The sequence below is a fragment of the Biomphalaria glabrata genome, chromosome 4 (genome assembly GCF_947242115.1).
Source record: "Biomphalaria glabrata chromosome 4, xgBioGlab47.1, whole genome shotgun sequence".
NCBI classification, from domain to species: domain Eukaryota; kingdom Metazoa; phylum Mollusca; class Gastropoda; family Planorbidae; genus Biomphalaria; species Biomphalaria glabrata.
Genome location: NC_074714.1, coordinates 29,784,328 through 29,803,561, shown reverse-complemented (window position 1 = coordinate 29,803,561; position 19,234 = coordinate 29,784,328). Strand labels below are relative to the sequence as shown.

The window sequence follows — 19,234 nt, the reverse complement described above, 5'->3', positions numbered from 1 at the left end:
GAGATGGAAGGGCTACAACTGATGGGGCCTGTGTCTGTGCAGACTCTCGGGATTGCAGGCCTTTCGTTTGTAGTATGAAAGAAACAAAAAAAAAAGGAACTAGAATTTGAGGCTAGAAAAATGCTGGCCATTTTATGAATAGTTTAAGAGTGTTCCGGGCCAACTAAAGGACAACATTTCATCCGTAGCATGGCACGGCGTCACAGGTCACTGTGACATGATATCTACTCCCTGATCGGTACATCGTGTCAAGACAAAACTCTAGACAGGAAGTGAACATTTTGGGTAGAGATGTTTCTAAAGTCCAGTTGAGAGCGGACACGTAGTTTGAGGATTCATTATGGTCACTAGGCTCTGTATCATTTTCACCATGGAAATATTATTCATGACAAATGGATGTTGTAATTATGTTCCACTTTGTTACAAGCAACTTATGGCTGACAATTACCAGTTGCAATTGTCAGGTACATTCTTGCCTGTATATTGAAGAATTAATGTAGTTTGAACATGAACAAATAAACGAAACAAGAAAAACATTTCAAATACTTTCTTTTCAATAGACAATAATAGCTCGTATCAAGTTTTTTATTTTATGTACTAAATAGTGTCTGCTGATATAAGTGATCTGGTGGTAAGACTTAAGCTTTACACAGAACATATGGTACATCAGAACCCAGAGTAACGTCTTCACTAAACAGATGTGTTACACACGGGTATCAGCTAGTATAAATATATATATATATATATATACAGAGAGAGAGAGAGAGAGAGAGAGACAGAGAGAGAGAGAGAGACAGAGAGACAGAGAGAGAGAGAGATTATTTTCTTTTAATCACTTGAATGTTAGATTAAAAAAAAATGGAACATTTTTTTAACTCCTCCACTTCCCCACCAAGAAAGAATCCTGGTGAAGCGAATGTATAAATCTACTAGACTTAATGATATCTCAACACTAGGCCTTTAGATCTGCACTTAGAAGATGATACGCCAAATGTTCCTAAACATTAAGTTATTAAACTCTTGAATGAATAATGCCGAAATACGGAACTAAGTGAAGACGTCTAGTCTGTACAAAATATCTTCTTGTTCTCTGGACAATTTAAATTTATTTCTTTTTATACTTTCAAACATTATAACGGTCAAACTATAATTTTCTCGCAGTGGCCAACGAGCTGGTCATTCTTTTCCCAACTATATACAGCAACTGTCAGATTTCTAGGAAAATCGTTACAGCGTGTCACGTACACAGTCTATATTTAGCTCGTCAATGACCTCGGGTTTTTCCTTCACGTGGAGAGCTATGTGTCGGAACAAAAGTGATTGGCCAGATTGTTAACCAAGCGGCAATGAGATATGAGTCACATGGCAAATCGCCCAAAGCTTGGATTTTTCTTTATATTTTAGTTAGTCTTGTTTTGGAACGTGTTAGTGATAACATCAGTCTTGTATGGAACGTGTTAGTGTAAACATGTACCTTTTTGTTTTAGAACTCAGTTATATTATTGTGTAGATCAGATATTCTATTCAGGTACATTGAACCATTGTAATTATTTGTGAATAGCTTTTTCAAGTTCTAAATTAAAGTAATTGTTTTTAGACGAAGAGAAGTTTCTTTATTGGATATAGAACGTACTTAGATCGTATTGCCAATTAGTAACTCCTAGATCTAGATGATCCTCTTATCAACTGGCAACATTCTGAATGATCGTATTATCAACATAGATCTAGCTACTTATATGATCATCTTATTGAAAGATTATTTCAAGATCCTCGGCAATCACGATCATTCATGGTGTGATACAGATCAAGATAATCTACAACGTGACATTCATCATAGCATCTTCATAGATCTTGACATCTGACATCCACAATCAAGATTGAACGTGATATCTAGCACCATCTTAGATTGTGACATCAGACACCATTGATGATTGTGACACAGCGTTTTCGAGAATCATGTCCAGGTTCCACCCAGAAGGTACGAGTTGAAAAGAGGAATTGTACCATTAGTTAGTGGAGAGTTTCCTACATGTTGGAATGAATAATAATAGCTACGTCTTTTGTGTCTCTGGTGTACAAACTTTAAAAAGGGGGAGATAATTTTGTGCACTTTTTAGCATTGCTGAATCCCATTGTCCAAGCTCAATAAGTTTGGAGCACAAAATTTCAATGAGAGAAAGTATTCGACTTTCATTCAATGACTCAAAAACCTATTTCAAAACAAATGGGCAATTAACTAACAGTAGTTATGAAGATTATATAAGAATGTTCATTTGGATATTGTTAAAATAATAGCTTAATTCTTTTTATTTGGCTAAAGTGAATTTCATTTTAGCATCCTTGAAATTGCTTAGTTTTGAGTGAAAATCTCCAGTACATTCTTTGTAATGTTTAGACGTTACATTTTAACGGCACGTTTCTAACAATGAATTATTTTATCCAAGTAGACTGAACTGATTTCTTTCTAATGAACTTTTTGTTGAATATTTTACAAATAAAAACTTACATACAAATGAAGAGTTTGATCGTACAAAGAAACATCTTTTCTATGACTGACACAATCAAAATACACGTCCCACTGGCAGAGTTGTTTGTTTTCAACAGTAGATCCACTTTGAAGCTAAACATTAAAAATAAGCAAAATCTAAACAAAATTCTTTAAAAACAAAAAAAATTATATTGGAGAGAAGCGCACATTTGCGATCATATCTCTCAATATTACAAGGTTCATCTCCCTATTCTATATAAAACTAAATTAAATAACTACAACTTAAATATTAATGAACTAATTGGTAATTTTGACTGATTCATGTGTTGTTATCAACTAATTATGCAAAATTTCAACTTGATCCTAGAATAGGAAGTGCGACAATATACATGTAAAGGAATCCAAACAGACAAAAATTGAGTTGAAATAAGCTTTGTAAAACAAAAAGCTCTGAGTGTCAATGTTTTCTTACATAATTTGAGTCTTGCGCCAGTCATTGAAGTGACATGAATGGCTTAGCTTCTGGACTGAGGGCCTCGAACCGAAATTCCTACCCAGAAGAAAACTCCGCTCCGTTTCTTGAGCACCTAACAGCAGCAATGCAATGACTCTTGGACAAATAGCCATGAATGTGATTCAATGGGAATAGACCCTTACAATCATAACTATTGGGAATAGACTCTAGATACACACAGGCGTAAATGTCATTCAATGTGAAGAGACCTAAACAGCCATAGATATTACTAAATGGAAACAGACCCACATACACTTCAAAGTTATTAAATGGTAAGTTACTAAATGTGAATCAACAAACTTAGCCATTAATGTTACTAAATTATAATAAATAAACCCACACGACCATCGATCTACTTAATGAGAATAGACCCCTGAATGTTACTAAATGGGAATAGACCCACACAGTTATCAATGTTACTTAATTAGTATTGACCCTTACAGTCATCAATAATACTAAATGGAAACAAACCAATGAACACATTGTAATAACACGTAGTGGTGCCCCACCTACAGATCATGTGCTCCACTGCCCAACCTACAGATGATGTGCCACACTTCCCAACCTACAGATCATGTGCTTCACTGCTCAACCTACAGATCATGTGCCCCACTGCCCAACCTACAGATCATGTGCTCCACTGCTCAACCTACAGATCATGTGCTCTACTGCCCAACCTACAGATCATGTGCTCCACTGCCCAACCTACAGATGATGTGCCACACTTCCCAACCTACAGATCATGTACTCCACTGCCCAACCTACAGATCATGTGCTCCACTGCCCAACCTACAGATCATGTGCTCCACTGCCCAACCTACAGATGATGTGCCACACTTCCCAACCTACAGATTATGTGCTCCACTGCTCAACCTACAGATCATGTGCCCCACTGCCCAACCTACAGATCATGTGCCCCACTGCCCAACCTACAGATCATGTGCCCCACTGCCCAACCTACAGATCATGTGCCCCACTGCCCAACCTACAGATCATGTGCTCCACTGCTCAACCTACAGATCATGTGCTCCACTGCCCAACCTACAGATCATGTGCTCCACTGCCCAACCTAAAGACCACGTGCCCCACTGCCCAACCTACCTCACGTGCCCCGCTGCCCAACCTACAGACCACGTGCCCCACTGTCCAACCTACAGATCACGTACCCCACTGTCCAACCTACAGATCACGTACCCCGCTGTCAAACCTACAGATCATGTGCCCCACTGCCCAACCTACAGATCATGTGCCCCACTGCCCAACCTACAGATCATGTGCCCCACTGCCCAACCTACGGATCATGTGCTCCACTGCTTAACCTACAGATCATGTGCCCCACTGCCCAACCTACAGATCATGTGCCCCACTGCCCAACCTACGGATCATGTGCTCCACTGCTCAACCTACAGATCATGTGCTCCACTGCCCAACCTAAAGACCACGTGCCCCACTGCCCAACCTACAGATCATGTGCCCCACTGTCCAACCTACAGATCATGTGCCCTACTGTCAAACCCACAGATCACGTGCCCCGCTGCCCAACCTACAGACCAATTGCCCCACTGTCCAACCTACAGATCACGTGCCCCGCTGCCCAACCTACAGACCACGTGCCCAACTGCCCCACCTACAGTTCATGTGCTCCACTGCCCAACCTACAGATGATGTGCCACACTTCCCAACCTACAGATCGTGTGCTCCACTGCTCAACCTACAGATCGTGTGCACCACTGCCCAACCTACAGATCATGTGCTCCACTGCTCAACCTACAGATCATGTGCTCCACTGCCCAACCTACAGATCATGTGCTCCACTGCCCAACCTACAGATGATGTGCCACACTTCCCAACCTACAGATCATGTGCTCCACTGTCCAACCTACAGATCATGTGCTCCACTGCCCAACCTACAGATCATGTGCTCCACTGCCCAACCTACAGATGATGTGCCACACTTCCCAACCTACAGATCATGTGCTCCACTGCTCAACCTACAGATCATGTGCCCCACTGCTCAACCTACAGATCATGTGCCACACTGCCCAACCTACAGATCATGTGCCCCACTGCCCAACCTACAGATCATGTGCCCAACTGCCCAACCTACAGATCATGTGCTCCACTGCCCAACCTACAGATCATGTGCTCCACTGCCCAACCTACAGATGATGTGCCACACTTCCCAACCTACAGATCATGTGCTCCACTGCTCAACCTACAGATCATGTGCCCCACTGCTCAACCTACAGATCATGTGCCCCACTGCCCAACCTACAGATCATGTGCCCCACTGCCCAACCTACAGATCATGTGCCCCACTGCCCAACCTACAGATCATGTGCTCCACTGCTCAACCTACAGATCATGTGCTCCACTGCCCAACCTACAGATCATGTGCTCCACTGCCCAACCTAAAGACCACGTGCCCCACTGCCCAACCTACCTCACGTGCCCCGCTGTCCAACCTACAGATCACGTACCCCGCTGTCAAACCTACAGATCATGTGCCCCACTGCCCAACCTACAGATCATGTGCCCCACTGCCCAACCTACAGATCATGTGCCCCATTGCCCAACCTACGGATCATGTGCTCCACTGCTTAACCTACAGATCATGTGCCCCACTGCCCAACCTACAGATCATGTGCCTTACTGCCCAACCTACGGATCATGTGCTCCACTGCTCAACCTACAGATCATGTGCTCCAATGCCCAACCTAAAGACCACGTGCCCCACTGCCCAACCTACAGATCATGTGCCCCACTGTCCAACCTACAGATCATGTGCCCTACTGTCAAACCCACAGATCACGTGCCTCGCTGCCCAACCTACAGACCAATTGCCCCACTGTCCAACCTACAGATCACGTGCCCCACTGCCCAACCTACAGACCACGTGCCCAACTGCCCAACCTACAGATCATTTGCTTCACTGCCCAACCTACAGATCATGTGCTCCACTGCCCAACCTATAGATCATGTGCCCCACTGTCCAACCTACAGATCATGTGCCCCACTGTCAAAACAAAAAAGGTCACATGCCCCGCTGCCCAACCTTCAGACCACGTGCCCAACTGCCCAACCTACAGATCATTTGCTTCACTGCCCAACCTACAGATCATGTGCTCCACTGCCCAACCTATAGATCATGTGCCCCACTGTCCAACCTACAGATCATGTGCCCCACTGTCAAAACAAAAAAGGTCACATGCCCCGCTGCCCAACCTACAGACCACGTGCCCCACTGTCCAACCTACAGATCACGTACCCCGCTGCCCAACATGCAGACCACGTGCCCCACTGTAAAACCTTCAGATCATGTGCTCCACTGCCCAAACTACAGATCAAGTGCCCCACTGCCCAACCTACAGATCAAGTGCCCCACTGCCCAACCTAAAGATCATGTGCCCCACTGCCCAACCTACAGACCACGTGCTCCACTGCCCAACCTACAGACTGCATGCCCCACTGCCCATTCAACAAACCACGTGCCATTCCGTGATGAATTTTTATCCGGCCCTTTGAAATATCTGCCCAGAGAGTAAATAAAAACCGCAGAGGCTTGATTCTATTTTACCCAACAATCTTTTGAGGGGATTAGGACAATCTCTGTTTCTAAGTGTTTTCCCTTACACTTTCTAAGTGTTTTCTCTCACTCTTTCTAAGTGTTTTCTCTCACTCTTTCTAAGTGTTTTCTCTCACTCTTTCTAAGTGTTTTCTCTCACTCTTTCTAAGTGTTTTCTCTCACTCTTTCTAAGTGTTTTCCCTAACACTTTCTAAGTGTTTTACCTCACTCTTTCTAAGTGTTTTCCCTCACACTTTCTAATTGTTTTCTCTCACTCTTTCTAAGTGTTTTCTCTCACTTTTTCTAAGTGTTTTCCATTCACTCTTTCTAAGTGTTTTCCCTCACTATTTCTAAGTGTTTCCACTCACTCTTTCTAAGTGTTTTCTCTCACTCTTTCTAAGTTTTTTCCATTCACTCTTTCTAAGTGTTTTCCCTCACTCTTTCTAAGTGTTTTCCCTCACTCTTTCTAAGTGTTTTCCATTTACTCTTTCTAAGTGTTTTCCCTAACACTTTCTAAGTGTTTTCCCTCACTCTTTCTAAGTGTTTTCCCTAACACTTTCTAAGTTTTTTCTCTCACTCTTTCTACGTGTTTTCCCTCACTCTTTCTAAGTAATTTTCCTCACTCTTTCTAAGTGTTTTTCCTCACTCTATCTATGTGTTTTCCTCACTCTTTCTAAGTGTTTTCCGTCACTCTTTCTAAGTGTTTTACCTCACTCTTTCTAAGTGTTTTCCCTCACTCTTTCTAAGTGTTTTCCCTCACTCTCTCTAAGTGTTTCCCTCACTCTTTCTAAGTGTTTCCCCTCACTCTTTCTAAGTGTTTTCCCTCACACTTTCTAATTGTTTTCTCTCACTCTTTCTAAGTGTTTTCTCTCACTTTTTCTAAGTGTTTTCCATTCACTCTTTCTAAGTGTTTTCCCTCACTATTTCTAAGTGTTTCCACTCACTCTTTCTAAGTGTTTTCTCTCACTCTTTCTAAGTTTTTTCCATTCACTCTTTCTAAGTGTTTTCTATTCACTCTTTCTAAGTGTTTTCCATTCACTCTTTCTAAGTGTTTTCCCTCTTTCTTTCTAAGTATTTTCCCTCACTCTTTCTAATTTTCCCCCCTCATTCTCTCTAAGTATTTTCCCTCACTCTTTTTAAGTATTTTCCCTCACTCTTTCTAAGTATTTTCCCTCACTCTTTCTAATTTTCCCCCCTCATTCTCTCTAAGTATTTTCCCTCACTCTTTTTAAGTATTTTCCCTCACTCTTTCTAAGTATTTTCCCTCACTCTTTCTCAGTGTTTCCATTCATTCTTTCTAAGTGTTTTCCCTCACTCTTTCTAAGTGTTTCCATTCACTCTTTCTAAGTATTTTCCATTCACTCTTTCTAAGTGTTTTCATTCTCTCTTTCTAAGTGTTTTCATTCACTCTAAGTGTTTCCATTCATTCTTTCTAAGTATTTTACATCTGTTTCCAAATGTATTTTCTCTCCTTTTTTTAAACTGTATTCTCCTACATTAGAAGTTGACTCATTTAAATACCTAGGGCCAAACATGACAAAGATGGAGGATCAATAAAAGAGATGAAAAAATTTTTAAACTTGGCATCCGCTGCTATAAACAAACTGTGGTCACTCTTGAATGTGACATCAGCTTTCAAGTCCAATTACAACTCTATTTCCTGCTCATGGTCTTCTATAGGATTGTGAACGTTGGACAGTAAACTCTAAGGCTCAACGAAGAAGTCAAGCCTTTAATTGAAGAGTAGAAGCTACAGGAAAATGCTGGGTATCAGTTACCTGGATAGGAAGAAAATGAGTTTCTACTTCAACAAGTTAACAAGACTTGCAAAAAGGAGAAACTTTCCAATATTGTGAAGAAACGAAAGCTGAGCTGGTTTGGTCATATCGTAAGACAGGACTTACTATCAAAAGTCATTCTTCAAGATATACTGGGGGGAGCACGAAGAAAGGGTCGTCCAAAAAAATGCTGGCTGACATAGGATGGACCGGCCTCTTTTTCAAATCCTGACTATTACAGCTGTTGACCAAGAGAGAGATTGTGTAACGTAAAGTGTCAGCCCTAGGGAGTCTGGGTCAGAAGAAGATAATTTCTCACTGTTTCTAAGATAAAGTGTATTCTGTCTAACATTTGCTAACTGTATTCTCTCTCTGTTGAAATGTTCTTTGTACCTGTGAGTAAGGGTTTTTTCTTCACCAAGTCAGAAGATACAGAACAGCATTATAACTCTGTCTCTCCTTGAACAATGACAATTGTGTATTGTATGCTATTGCATTGTGTGTGCTGTATCCAGCATAAGATTTTGGACAAAATGATGGTTTTACACATTAATGTATTATTGTTTCCAACTAATCATGCAGTATCACACTCAGTTTAACTTAACAATAAAAACTTTCTAATCCACTTACACTAGTTGTATTCAATGTTGAAGCTAGTGATGCACTATTGAAGGGATCAATAATAATAATAATAATGAAGCTATACAAACACAAAAAGTGATAGAGAGCCATGGTTCAAGATCTTTCCTGCACTTTACTGATTTCTGGGTTTATTTCTGGCGTAAAATTGATTTTTATTTTTGCTTCAAAATGTCACATTGAGTCTGTGGAATAAAAGAGACAAGTATTTGGCGTGGTTATTGAGATCTCGACAAAGAAATATGCAAACACCGAATAGATTAGAATCTGTCAGAGATGTTAGAGATAGCAGAGCGTTTTAGAGATGTCATAGATGCTGGAGATGTCAGAGATGTCAGAGATGTTAGAGATGTTAGAGATGTCAGAGATGTTAGAGATGTTAGAGATGCTGGAGATGTCAGAGATGTTAGACATGTTAGAGATGTCAGAGATGTTAGAGATGTTAGAGATGTTAGAGATGTCAGAGATGTCAGAGATGTTAGAGATGCTGGAGATGTCAGAGATAATAGAGATGCTGGAGATGTCAGAGATGTTAGAGATGTCAGAGATGTCAGAGATGTTAGAGATGCTGGAGATGTCAGAGATGTTAGATATGTCAGAGATGTCAGAGATGTTAGAGATGCTGGAGATGTCAGAGATGTTAGAGATGTCAGAGATGTTAGAGATGTTAGAGATGTTAGTGATGTTAGAGATGTCAGAGATGTCAGAGATGTTAGAGATGTTAGAGATGTCAGAGATGTCAGAGATGTAAGAGATGCTGGAGATGTCAGAGATTTTAGAGATGTCAGAGATGTTAGAGATGCTGGAGATGTCAGAGATGTTAGATATGTCAGAGATGTTATATATGCTGGAGATGTCAGAGATGTTAGAGATGTCAGAGATGTTAGAGATGTTAGAGATGTCAGAGATGTTGGAGATGCTGGAGATGTCAGAGATGTTGGAGATGCTGGAGATGTCAGAGATGTTAGAGATGTTAGAGATGTCAGAGATGTTAGAGATGCTGGAGATGTCAGAGATGTTAGATATGTCAGAGATGTTAAAGATGCTGGAGATGTCAGAGATGTTAGAGATGTCAGAGATGTTAGAGATGTCAGAGATGTTAGAGATGTTAGAGATGTCAGAGATGTCAGAGATGTTGGAGATGCTGGAGATGTCAGAGATGTTGGAGATGCTGGAGATGTCAGAGATGTTAGAGATGTTAGAGATGTCAGAGATGTTAGAGATGCTGGAGATGTCAGAGATGTTAGATATGTCAGAGATGTTAGAGATGCTGGAGATGTCAGAGATGTTAGAGATGTCAGAGATGTTAGAGATGTCAGAGATGTCAGAGATGTTAGAGATGTCAGAGATGTCAGAGATGTTAGAGATGTCAGAGATGTTAGAGTTGTCAGAGATGTAAGAGATGCTGGAGATGTCAGAGATTTTAGAGATGTCAGAGATGTTAGAGATGCTGGAGTTTTCAGAGATGTTATATATGCTGGAGATGTCAGAGATGTTGGAGATGTCAGAGAGGCTGGAGATGTCAGAGATGTTAGATATGCTGGAGATGTCAGAGATGTTAGAGATGCTAAAGATGTGAGATGCTGGAGATGTTAGAGATGTTAGAGATAGCAGAGCGTTTTAGAGATGTCAGAGATGCTGGAGATGTCAGAGATGTTAGAGATAGCAAAGCGTTTTAGAGATGTCAGAGATGCTGGAGATGTCAGAGATGCTGAAAATGTCAGAGATGTTAGAGATGTTGGAGATGTCAGAGATGTTAGAGATGCTGGAGATGTCAGAGATGTTAGAGATGCTGGAGATATCAGAGATGTTAGAGATAGTAGAACGTTTTAGAGATATCAGAGATGCTGGAGATGTCAGAGATGTTAGAGATGTCAGAGATGCTAGAGATGTCAGAGATGCTGGAGATGTTAGAGATGTTAGAAATGCTGGAGATGTCAGAGATGTTAGAGATGCTGGAAATGTCAGAGATGTTGGAGATGTCAGAGATGTTAGAGATGTTAGAGATGTTAGAGATGCTGGAGATGTCAGAGATGTTAGATATGTCAGAGATGTCAGAGATGTTAGAGATGATAGAGATGCTGGATATGTCAGAGATGTTGGAGATGTTGGAAATGTTAGAGATGCTGGAGATGTCAGAGATGTTAGAGATGTCAGAGATGTTAGAGATGTCAGAGATGTTGGAGATGTCAGAGATGTCAGAGATGTTGGAGATGCTAGAGATGTCAGAGATGTCAGAGATGTCAGAGATGTTAGAGATGCTGGAGATGTCAGAGATGTTAGATATGTCAGAGATGTCAGAGATGTTAGAGATGTTAGAGATGCTGAAGATGTCAGAGATGTTAGAGATGTCAGAGATGTTAGAGATGTTAGAGATGTCAGAGATGTTAGAGATACTGGAGATGTCAGAGATGTTGGAGATGCTGGAGATGTCAGAGATGTTAGAGATGTTAGAGATGCTAAAGATGTCAGAGATGCTGGAGATGTTAGAGATGTTAGAGATGCTGGAGATGTCAGAGATGTTAGAGATAGCAGAGCGTTTTAGAGATGTCAGAGATGCTGGAGATGTTAGAGATAGCAAAGCGTTTTAGAGATGTCAGAGATGCTGGAGATGTCAGATATGCTGGAAATGTCAGAGATGTTAGAGATGCTGGAGATGTCAGAGATGTTAGAGATATTAGAGATGTTAGAGAGGCTGGAGATGTCAGAGATGTTGGAGATGTTAGAGATGTCAGAGATGCTGGAGATGTCAGAGATGTTGGAGATGTTAGAGATGTCAGAGATGCTGGAGATGTCAGAGATGTTAGAGATGTTAGAGATGCTGGAGATGTCAGAGATGCTGGAGATGTTAGAGATGTTAGAGATGCTGGAGATGTCAGAGATGTTAGAGATATTAGAGATGTTAAAGATGCTGGAGATGTCAGAGATGTTGGAGATGTTAGAGATGTCAGAGATGCTGGAGATGTCAGAGATGTTGGAGATGTTAGAGATGTCAGAGATGCTGGAGATGTCAGAGATGCTGGAGATGTTAGAGATGTCAGAGATGCTGGAGATGTTAGAGATGTCAGAGATGCTGGAGATGTTAGAGATGTCAGAGATGCTGGAGTTGTTAGAGATTTTAGAGATGCTGGAGATGTTAGAGATGTCAGAGATGCTGGAGATGTTAGAGATGTTAGAGATGCTGGAGATGTCAGAGATGTTAGAGATGCTGGAGATGTCAGAGATGTCAGAGATGTCAGAGATGTCAGAGATGCTGGAGATGTTAGAGATGTCAGAGATGCTGGAGATGTTAGAGATGTTAGAGATGCTGGAGATGTTAGAGATGTTAGAGATGCTGGAGATGTTAGAGATGTCAGAGATGCTGGAGATGTTAGAGATGCTGGAGATGTCAGAGATGTTAGAGATGCTGGAGATGTCAGAGATGTCAGAGATGTTAGAGATGCTGGAGATGTCAGAGATGTTACTCCAGTTATTAGTTGTGTTCACTAGCAGATCAAAAACATTGGAGTGGGGGGCTATTTTTTTCCAAACCCTAACCCTAGCGTCCTGTAGATCCTAGCCCTATACATAAACGAGCGTACAGCATAAATAAAATTTTAAAAAATCAGTATTTCTCAACCTTCGGCGAAAAAAAAACAAAAAATCAGGTATGTTAAGGCCTTCCTCTTGACAGCTAGGGATCTGGGGGAGCGCTGTAAGCTTCCCCAGTGGGGTTCGGAGCAAAGCCCCGACGCCAAAAGAGTTTTCTTGCATTCTTCACTTGCAGAAACACATTCTCCTGAAATCTACAGCTCATTATTCATCCTATTAAAAAGAACCTTTTGAATAATGTTTTACTTGAAAAATATTATAATATAAATTTACTGGCCCTTACTCCATTGCAAATACAACCGATTTGTTCCTTGAAAAGATAAGACACACCATATATTTAGATTAGGAAATTGAGGATCGCCACAGAAAAATAAATTATTCGAAAAATAATATTTTTAAAAAAATTAATACATTTTGTTCAATAGGGCATGTTTGTAACTTTGTTTTGTTACAGAACTAGAATTCAAAGCTCTAAACTCTAAACAAACAAAAAACGAAAGTGGGAAGAGAAATTAAGTGGACCAATTAGAAATGTCTAAATGTTTTTTTCATTTTTTAGGATTCAAGTATATAATGTGAGTTAAATTCCCAATTTTTTTTATATAATAGAAAAATATCAGGTTGGAAAAGGCGACTTAGAACAAAATTATTTGAGTTCAGAACTCATCACAATTGTTGCTCTTATACTAAAAATTTTGTATGAATTCAAAATTTTCCAAAATAAAGTCTTTCTTAAAATAAATAAGATAAATTCGTGTGCAATTACATAAACTCTGTCGCCATATTTGACTATTCTGTTTTAAAACGTCATGTTTTCGTCTGGAAAGGGGATGGGCGGTAGAGTAAAAACTATTACTGCTCGTTTTTTTTTATAATTTCTGCTAATGATTACATTTGGCATTAAAGAATAGGTGGTGAAATTGCAAAATATACGAAAAAGTCATGGAAATATCCGGATATTATTAAAATCTTTTGAAATCTCATACAAATCTCATGAAATATATAGACAAAAATTGTCATTCAATATGGAAAACGCCAATCCTACGCGCGACAAAAAAAACGGCATTATGCAATAGGCCTACCAGTAATTGTGGAATCTAGTGAAAGAAGCTTCTCGCGCCTCAAACTAATGAAGAATTACTTGAGGTCAACAATTCTAGTAGATAGATTGAAACATTTGGTAATTCTTGCTATTGAGCGTGATCTATGTAGGCAATAGAATTTTTATGATATACTGTATGACTCCACTACACGCAAGACTCGTTAAGTAATTCTGTACGTAGTAAATAATGAATTAAATGCAAAGACGAATTTATTTTCTAATACAAACTCTTAATTTCACTTATTATCCGTATCCCTGCCCAAACTTGGCCAAGCGAAATCCGTTTCATATAGGGCTCCACAATGGTTAAGTCCGGCCCTGCTATTTAGTGACGGGTGAATTCAGAGTAGATTACTTGCTCTCTTTCAATGATCTCTTGGTCACAATGATTAAGTCCGGCCATGCTTTTTAGTGACGGGTGAATACTACTTGTTCTGCCCCCCCCCTTTTTTTTTTCGCCTCTTAAATTACGTAGGGTAACTCTAGTCACTCTAGTCCGTCCGACTTGCAAAAATAAAAGAGTGATCTTTCCATTACGTGGTGTCCAAACTCTTGAACCATGAAGAGAATTATATAGATAGAGATAGATACCTCAACTTACATGCTATACGTTAGTCACGTGCCTATACATTTGGATACAAAAGGGGGGGGGATTATGTATTTTAATAAAATAAATAAAATGAAATAATAAAAAAACAAAATCAAAATAATGCGGTTCAAAATATACGAACATGCATCAACTATTGTTTTTATTACAAAGACAAGGCGTGCTACTATAAATAGAATGCAACTTGACATTATAAATGCCTATTACTTATATAGCAGCAATGGCTGGCACATTTGTTTACTTTGTTTGTCTTGACCTTTGAGGGGTCAGTGAACATGTTCTATTCCTTAACTACGTCATGTTGACCAGGCGTCTGTTGAGCTGTGTGGGTTATACCTTCAGAGGTAGAGATGAACAACTCCCATCCCCTTTGTATTTGTTTAGTCCATCACATTGAGTTTACAGATTGACAGGTGACCAGTCAGAACTGACTTGAATTTCTTATCATTTGCTTGGAGGTATGTCCTCTGGTATGTCCTCTGGTATGTCCTCTGGTATGTCCTCTGGTATATCCTCTGGTATGTCCTCTGGTATGTCCTCTGGTATATCCTCTGGTATGTCCTCTGGTATATCCTCTGGTATGTCTTCTGGTATATCCTCTGGTATGTCCTCTGGTATATCCTCTGGTATGTCCTCTGGTATGTCCTCTGGTATATCCTCTGGTATGTCCTCTGGTATATCCTCTGGTATATCCTCTGGTATGTCCTCTGGTATGTCCTCTGGAACTGAAAAAGCATGTGCACTAAATGCTGAACTGAGAGTATTGGTTCCAAGTTCTGGACGTCTTCAAATTGGATTTAAAATTCCCCAATTTAAAATTCCACAAACAAGGAATCCAAATAAGTTTTGCACTTTCAACCATTCCACTAGAAAGTTTCACCTTTCAGCAAAGGAAAAAAACAAAACCTCTTTTCACTTGCTTGGCTGGAGAAATGATATAGCTTTTTGGAAAAGATTTCACATGCACATTACAAACAACTTAAGCTAACGTCATTAATTGTAAACATGAACAATGTCTTCCACTTTTCATTAGAAATATTAGTATTAAGGAATAGAACAATTTCTTCTGTGAGATGGCATATTCTTCTCAATGGCGAAGCCAGTGGATACTGCTGTGGTACCAAACATCGGAACGTTTTGTTTTTCAAATCTTCAACTACTTCTCGGAACTGTCTGGGGTTAAGGCCCCTAGCTCTTCAAGTACTTCTCGGAACTGTCTGGGGTTAAGACCCCTAGCTCTTCAAGTACTTCTCGGAACTGTCTGGGGTTAAGGCCCCTAGCTCTGTTGGATAACTGAGATTATTGGGTCAATAACGTTTGATATTCAAAGCAGCTTTACACACACTTTTCAGTGTAGATTGGTATTGTTCTTTAATTTTGCTAAGAAACCCGTATTTTCTAAGTCAAAGCACAGACTCCATCAGTTGTTACACTTGCCATCTTGTCTCATGCCAACCTAACACTTTCAACACAGTTCTACATAGCATTGAATGAATTATGGCCAGAGTTTGCGACTTGTACTGAATGTTTCGACATATTGCCATTACTTCAATTTTTTTTATAATTACACATGTAGACATTGTTTTCTTTTTCCTATTCAACATAAGAATCAGAAGTTTAAATGATTATATATATATATATGCATTTTCTTCTATAATGTAGGTGTCCGCGGGCAGCATAAAGCGCTCCTGTAGACGCATGTGGCCCGTGGTCGATAATTTGCCCATCCCCCAATTGGCCTCCACGTGAACATGTACCCAGTGACGTCACTAGGGTGGTGCGGAGGTGCGGTCCGCACCGGGTGACACCCGTTAGGGGGTGACACCCAAGTAAAAAAATGCACTTTTGGAATAACTGACAATTTTTAAAAAAAGTAAGTGTTATTGGCTAAATATTGGAATTTATTAATAAATTAATAAATGGATCTAGCTTTGATTTGTAACAAGGTCTTTATCGAATAGATCTATTAAAATAGTAGCTAGCATCGTACTATCAGAATGCCAACCAAATAGTCACTGTTTAACAAATGACGACATTCTCCAGGCATATGTACATTTTGTAGAATAGGACATTAATTAAGCAGCAATTGAGATTTCTGATTTCTTTTAGGAGATAGTTTCTTTTTGTCGTGTGACAATTTTCCATAAATTGCGTGAAAATTATCTCAAGGAAAGAGAAAAGTACATCAATTATTAAAATAATGGTTCTGGTGCTTTCTGTTGAGGATGATTTAGTCACTTAATAGTAAGAAATTGTAATTTTTTTGTTGTTAACTATTTTCAACTAATTCTACAGAAATGAAATACAAATTAGTTACTTAATAAGTGCTGGACATCTAAGTCCGAAATTGGAATATCAAAAGACTACGAAGAATAGTAATTAGGATTGGAAAATTGGAAAACAATAGCAACCGGGTACTAATAAAATTGACAAGGAATTTGTTGCTATGACTGATGTAAAGAAGAAAAACAATGGAAGGATAAATTGCACAGATTGTTTCTATACAATCAGAATATTTGACATTTTGTGATTACATTAAAACGATATTAATGGAGAACAAAGCTGCTGAGATCTACTTAATATCTTAAAGTGTCTAGAAAGGAGTGAGCTTTCTGATATGTCGAGTTCAGGAATATAAACAATACAGCTTCGATGTATGGAGCCTTAAAGGAGTACAGAAAATGTTAAGAACCAACAGAAAAGCTATTTAATACATGTGTATAAAAGTTCCCCATTCAGACCTTGTGGTCTATAGTGCAGATGATGTAAAGGTCATCTGTTTCTGTGGCCTACAGTTAACAAGGGTGTCATGAGGCCAGCACAACGACCAACCGCCTTTACTTTTCCCCAACTAATGTCAGGCATTCATTAGAGCTGGGTGGACTCAGAGGCGCCCAAAGATCCCGAAATTAAAAAGTCCAGTCTTCACCAGGATTCGAACCTGACACCCAAGCGCTTTACCTCTCTACCACCGCTCCTCCAATAGATGTGTATAACATTCACTTGATCTATGTGGTCATTCTTTTTCAGAAAATGCTTCTTGCCTAAAATGTTGGTGCAATGGAAATTTTGTTTTCGTTCTAAAATTATTGCCTTTAGAGGTGCAGCTTAAGATCTATTGCCAGATGTCTTTTATTTTACCTATCTTTGCTTTATTTTTTTTGGCGGGGAAGGTGTAGCCTACTAGAAGGTCAAAGATACATAAGAGTAGACCTACCTTTAAACTATTGACAAAGTGGTGGCTAATTAAACTTTTTCTTTACCAAAAGCATAACAAGTTCGAAGAAAAAACAAACGACACTTTCATGACGGGTAGATTGATTAGAAATGAAATCTTTCAAGACATTAATTTTTTGTGATTGATACGTTTTCAAATTTGAAATCCAGAAAAGAAAAAAAAACACTATAGTTTACTTAAGGTTGCATTGTTGCAAAATTGAACTATAGATAAATTGTAAGAACTGAATTTTAAAATGTAACTGACATTTTATAGTTGTGTAACAATCAATTAATGTAGTTAATTATAAAGTATGTGTATTATGACGAAACAAACAAACAAACAAAAAAACACGAAATTTTCTGTGTGTGGGGGGTGGGGGGGGGAGCGGGGGTGACGCCCTGAGTGGACCGCACCGGGTGACACCCACCCTAGTGACGCCACTGCATGTACCTCTAACTGACCATGTTGTTAAAATCATTCGGACACACAGTCTATTGACTTTTGGATAGGAAGGGTGTGGATGAATTTTTTTTTAGATTTGGTTTTCCTGATGCTCTTAGATCTAAATAACTGTAGATCTAGACCTATATCTCAATAATAATCCTACAGACTACAATTTAATTTAAGCTTTGGTACCATCTAAGGTTGAAGCTATAAACAGGTGTACTAAATGTTCCTAATGTTAATCAAATATAGTTTGTCGATAATGAATTAATCTAGACCACAAAGTATTGATCTACAACGATACAGATTCCAACAATCAACTAACAGCCACTAACAGTATCAACCCCTAGACGCCAGAATATATACACAAAAATAATTTATATAATAAGTATATATATATAATTGAATTTTTTGTGGATTTTTCAACTTTATCATGTACTACCTAGACTAACTCACCATAGCAACATGCATAAAATATGTACAAATACTTACCCTATGTACATAATATGTACACTTTGTAAAGTCTAACCTATGAGCACGTCTAATACATCCAGTCCACGAGAACATTTTCATTTCGATCCGCCAATCGACGCACTTCATATTTATACAGAAAGAGTGACCCACTTACAAAGTTAAAGTATGTCATTGAAGTGTTTTAGCCGAATATAGGCGACCAGCCTTTACTCTTAAACAATATAACTATCATCAGAACTAATGCATAATATACATTACAATAGATTTATATATGTGAAAACAGTTCCGCCTTATCTGAGCCACGTGAAGACCATGGACTGGTTGTCGGGTGCTATTTGAGACCTCATGCCACTAGAAAGCATTTTATAGGTTTTGGAGTGCTCATATCCATTACCACTTCCGTCAATGATAACCTCACTCTAAGGAGAAGGGGCGAAGGGGAGTGACTGTGGCCTAAACTAGTAATCCATTTTAGCCATTCCTAGCTAACCACATAGGAGAAGGAAAACTCTGAATTCAAACCTCTCATGCCTTACAGCTAAATTCAATCATTGGGGAGGATTTGGGAATCAACGATAATAAAAATCAGGAGCGGCGACCCTTAGGCAGTTTGCTGCATCACTGCTACATCCTGACAGAGCCTTCGACGCCGCTGACTCCAAACTGTATTGGCACTTGCCGTTCCTTAGGATACATCAGCTGCGTGGAGGGGAGAAACATGTGTGGGCGAAATCGTTCTGACCACAGCCTGAGCGAATGTCCAGGCATTTATCTAATTTCGTGACTGAAGCCTATATATAGTACCAGGTGAC

At 39.6% G+C, this 19,234-nt stretch overlaps 1 protein-coding gene across 2 annotated transcripts in view; it reads right to left on the bottom strand.

Moving 5' to 3' along the window:
• LOC106054088 (tyrosine-protein kinase receptor TYRO3-like) overlaps window positions 1-18,744 on the bottom strand; it is a 109,414-nt gene extending 90,670 nt beyond the window's left edge. For both annotated transcript variants that reach the window (XM_056025248.1, XM_056025247.1), the window contains exons 1-3: window positions 18,441-18,744; window positions 8,976-9,169; window positions 2,507-2,620 (exon numbers count right to left, since the gene is read on the bottom strand). In XM_056025248.1, the coding sequence (XP_055881223.1) occupies window positions 2,507-2,620; window positions 8,976-9,077 (216 nt within the window). In that variant the 5' untranslated portion in view covers window positions 9,078-9,169; window positions 18,441-18,744. The remainder of the gene's footprint in view (window positions 1-2,506; window positions 2,621-8,975; window positions 9,170-18,440) is intronic.
• Between the last annotated feature and the right edge of the window lie 490 nt (window positions 18,745-19,234).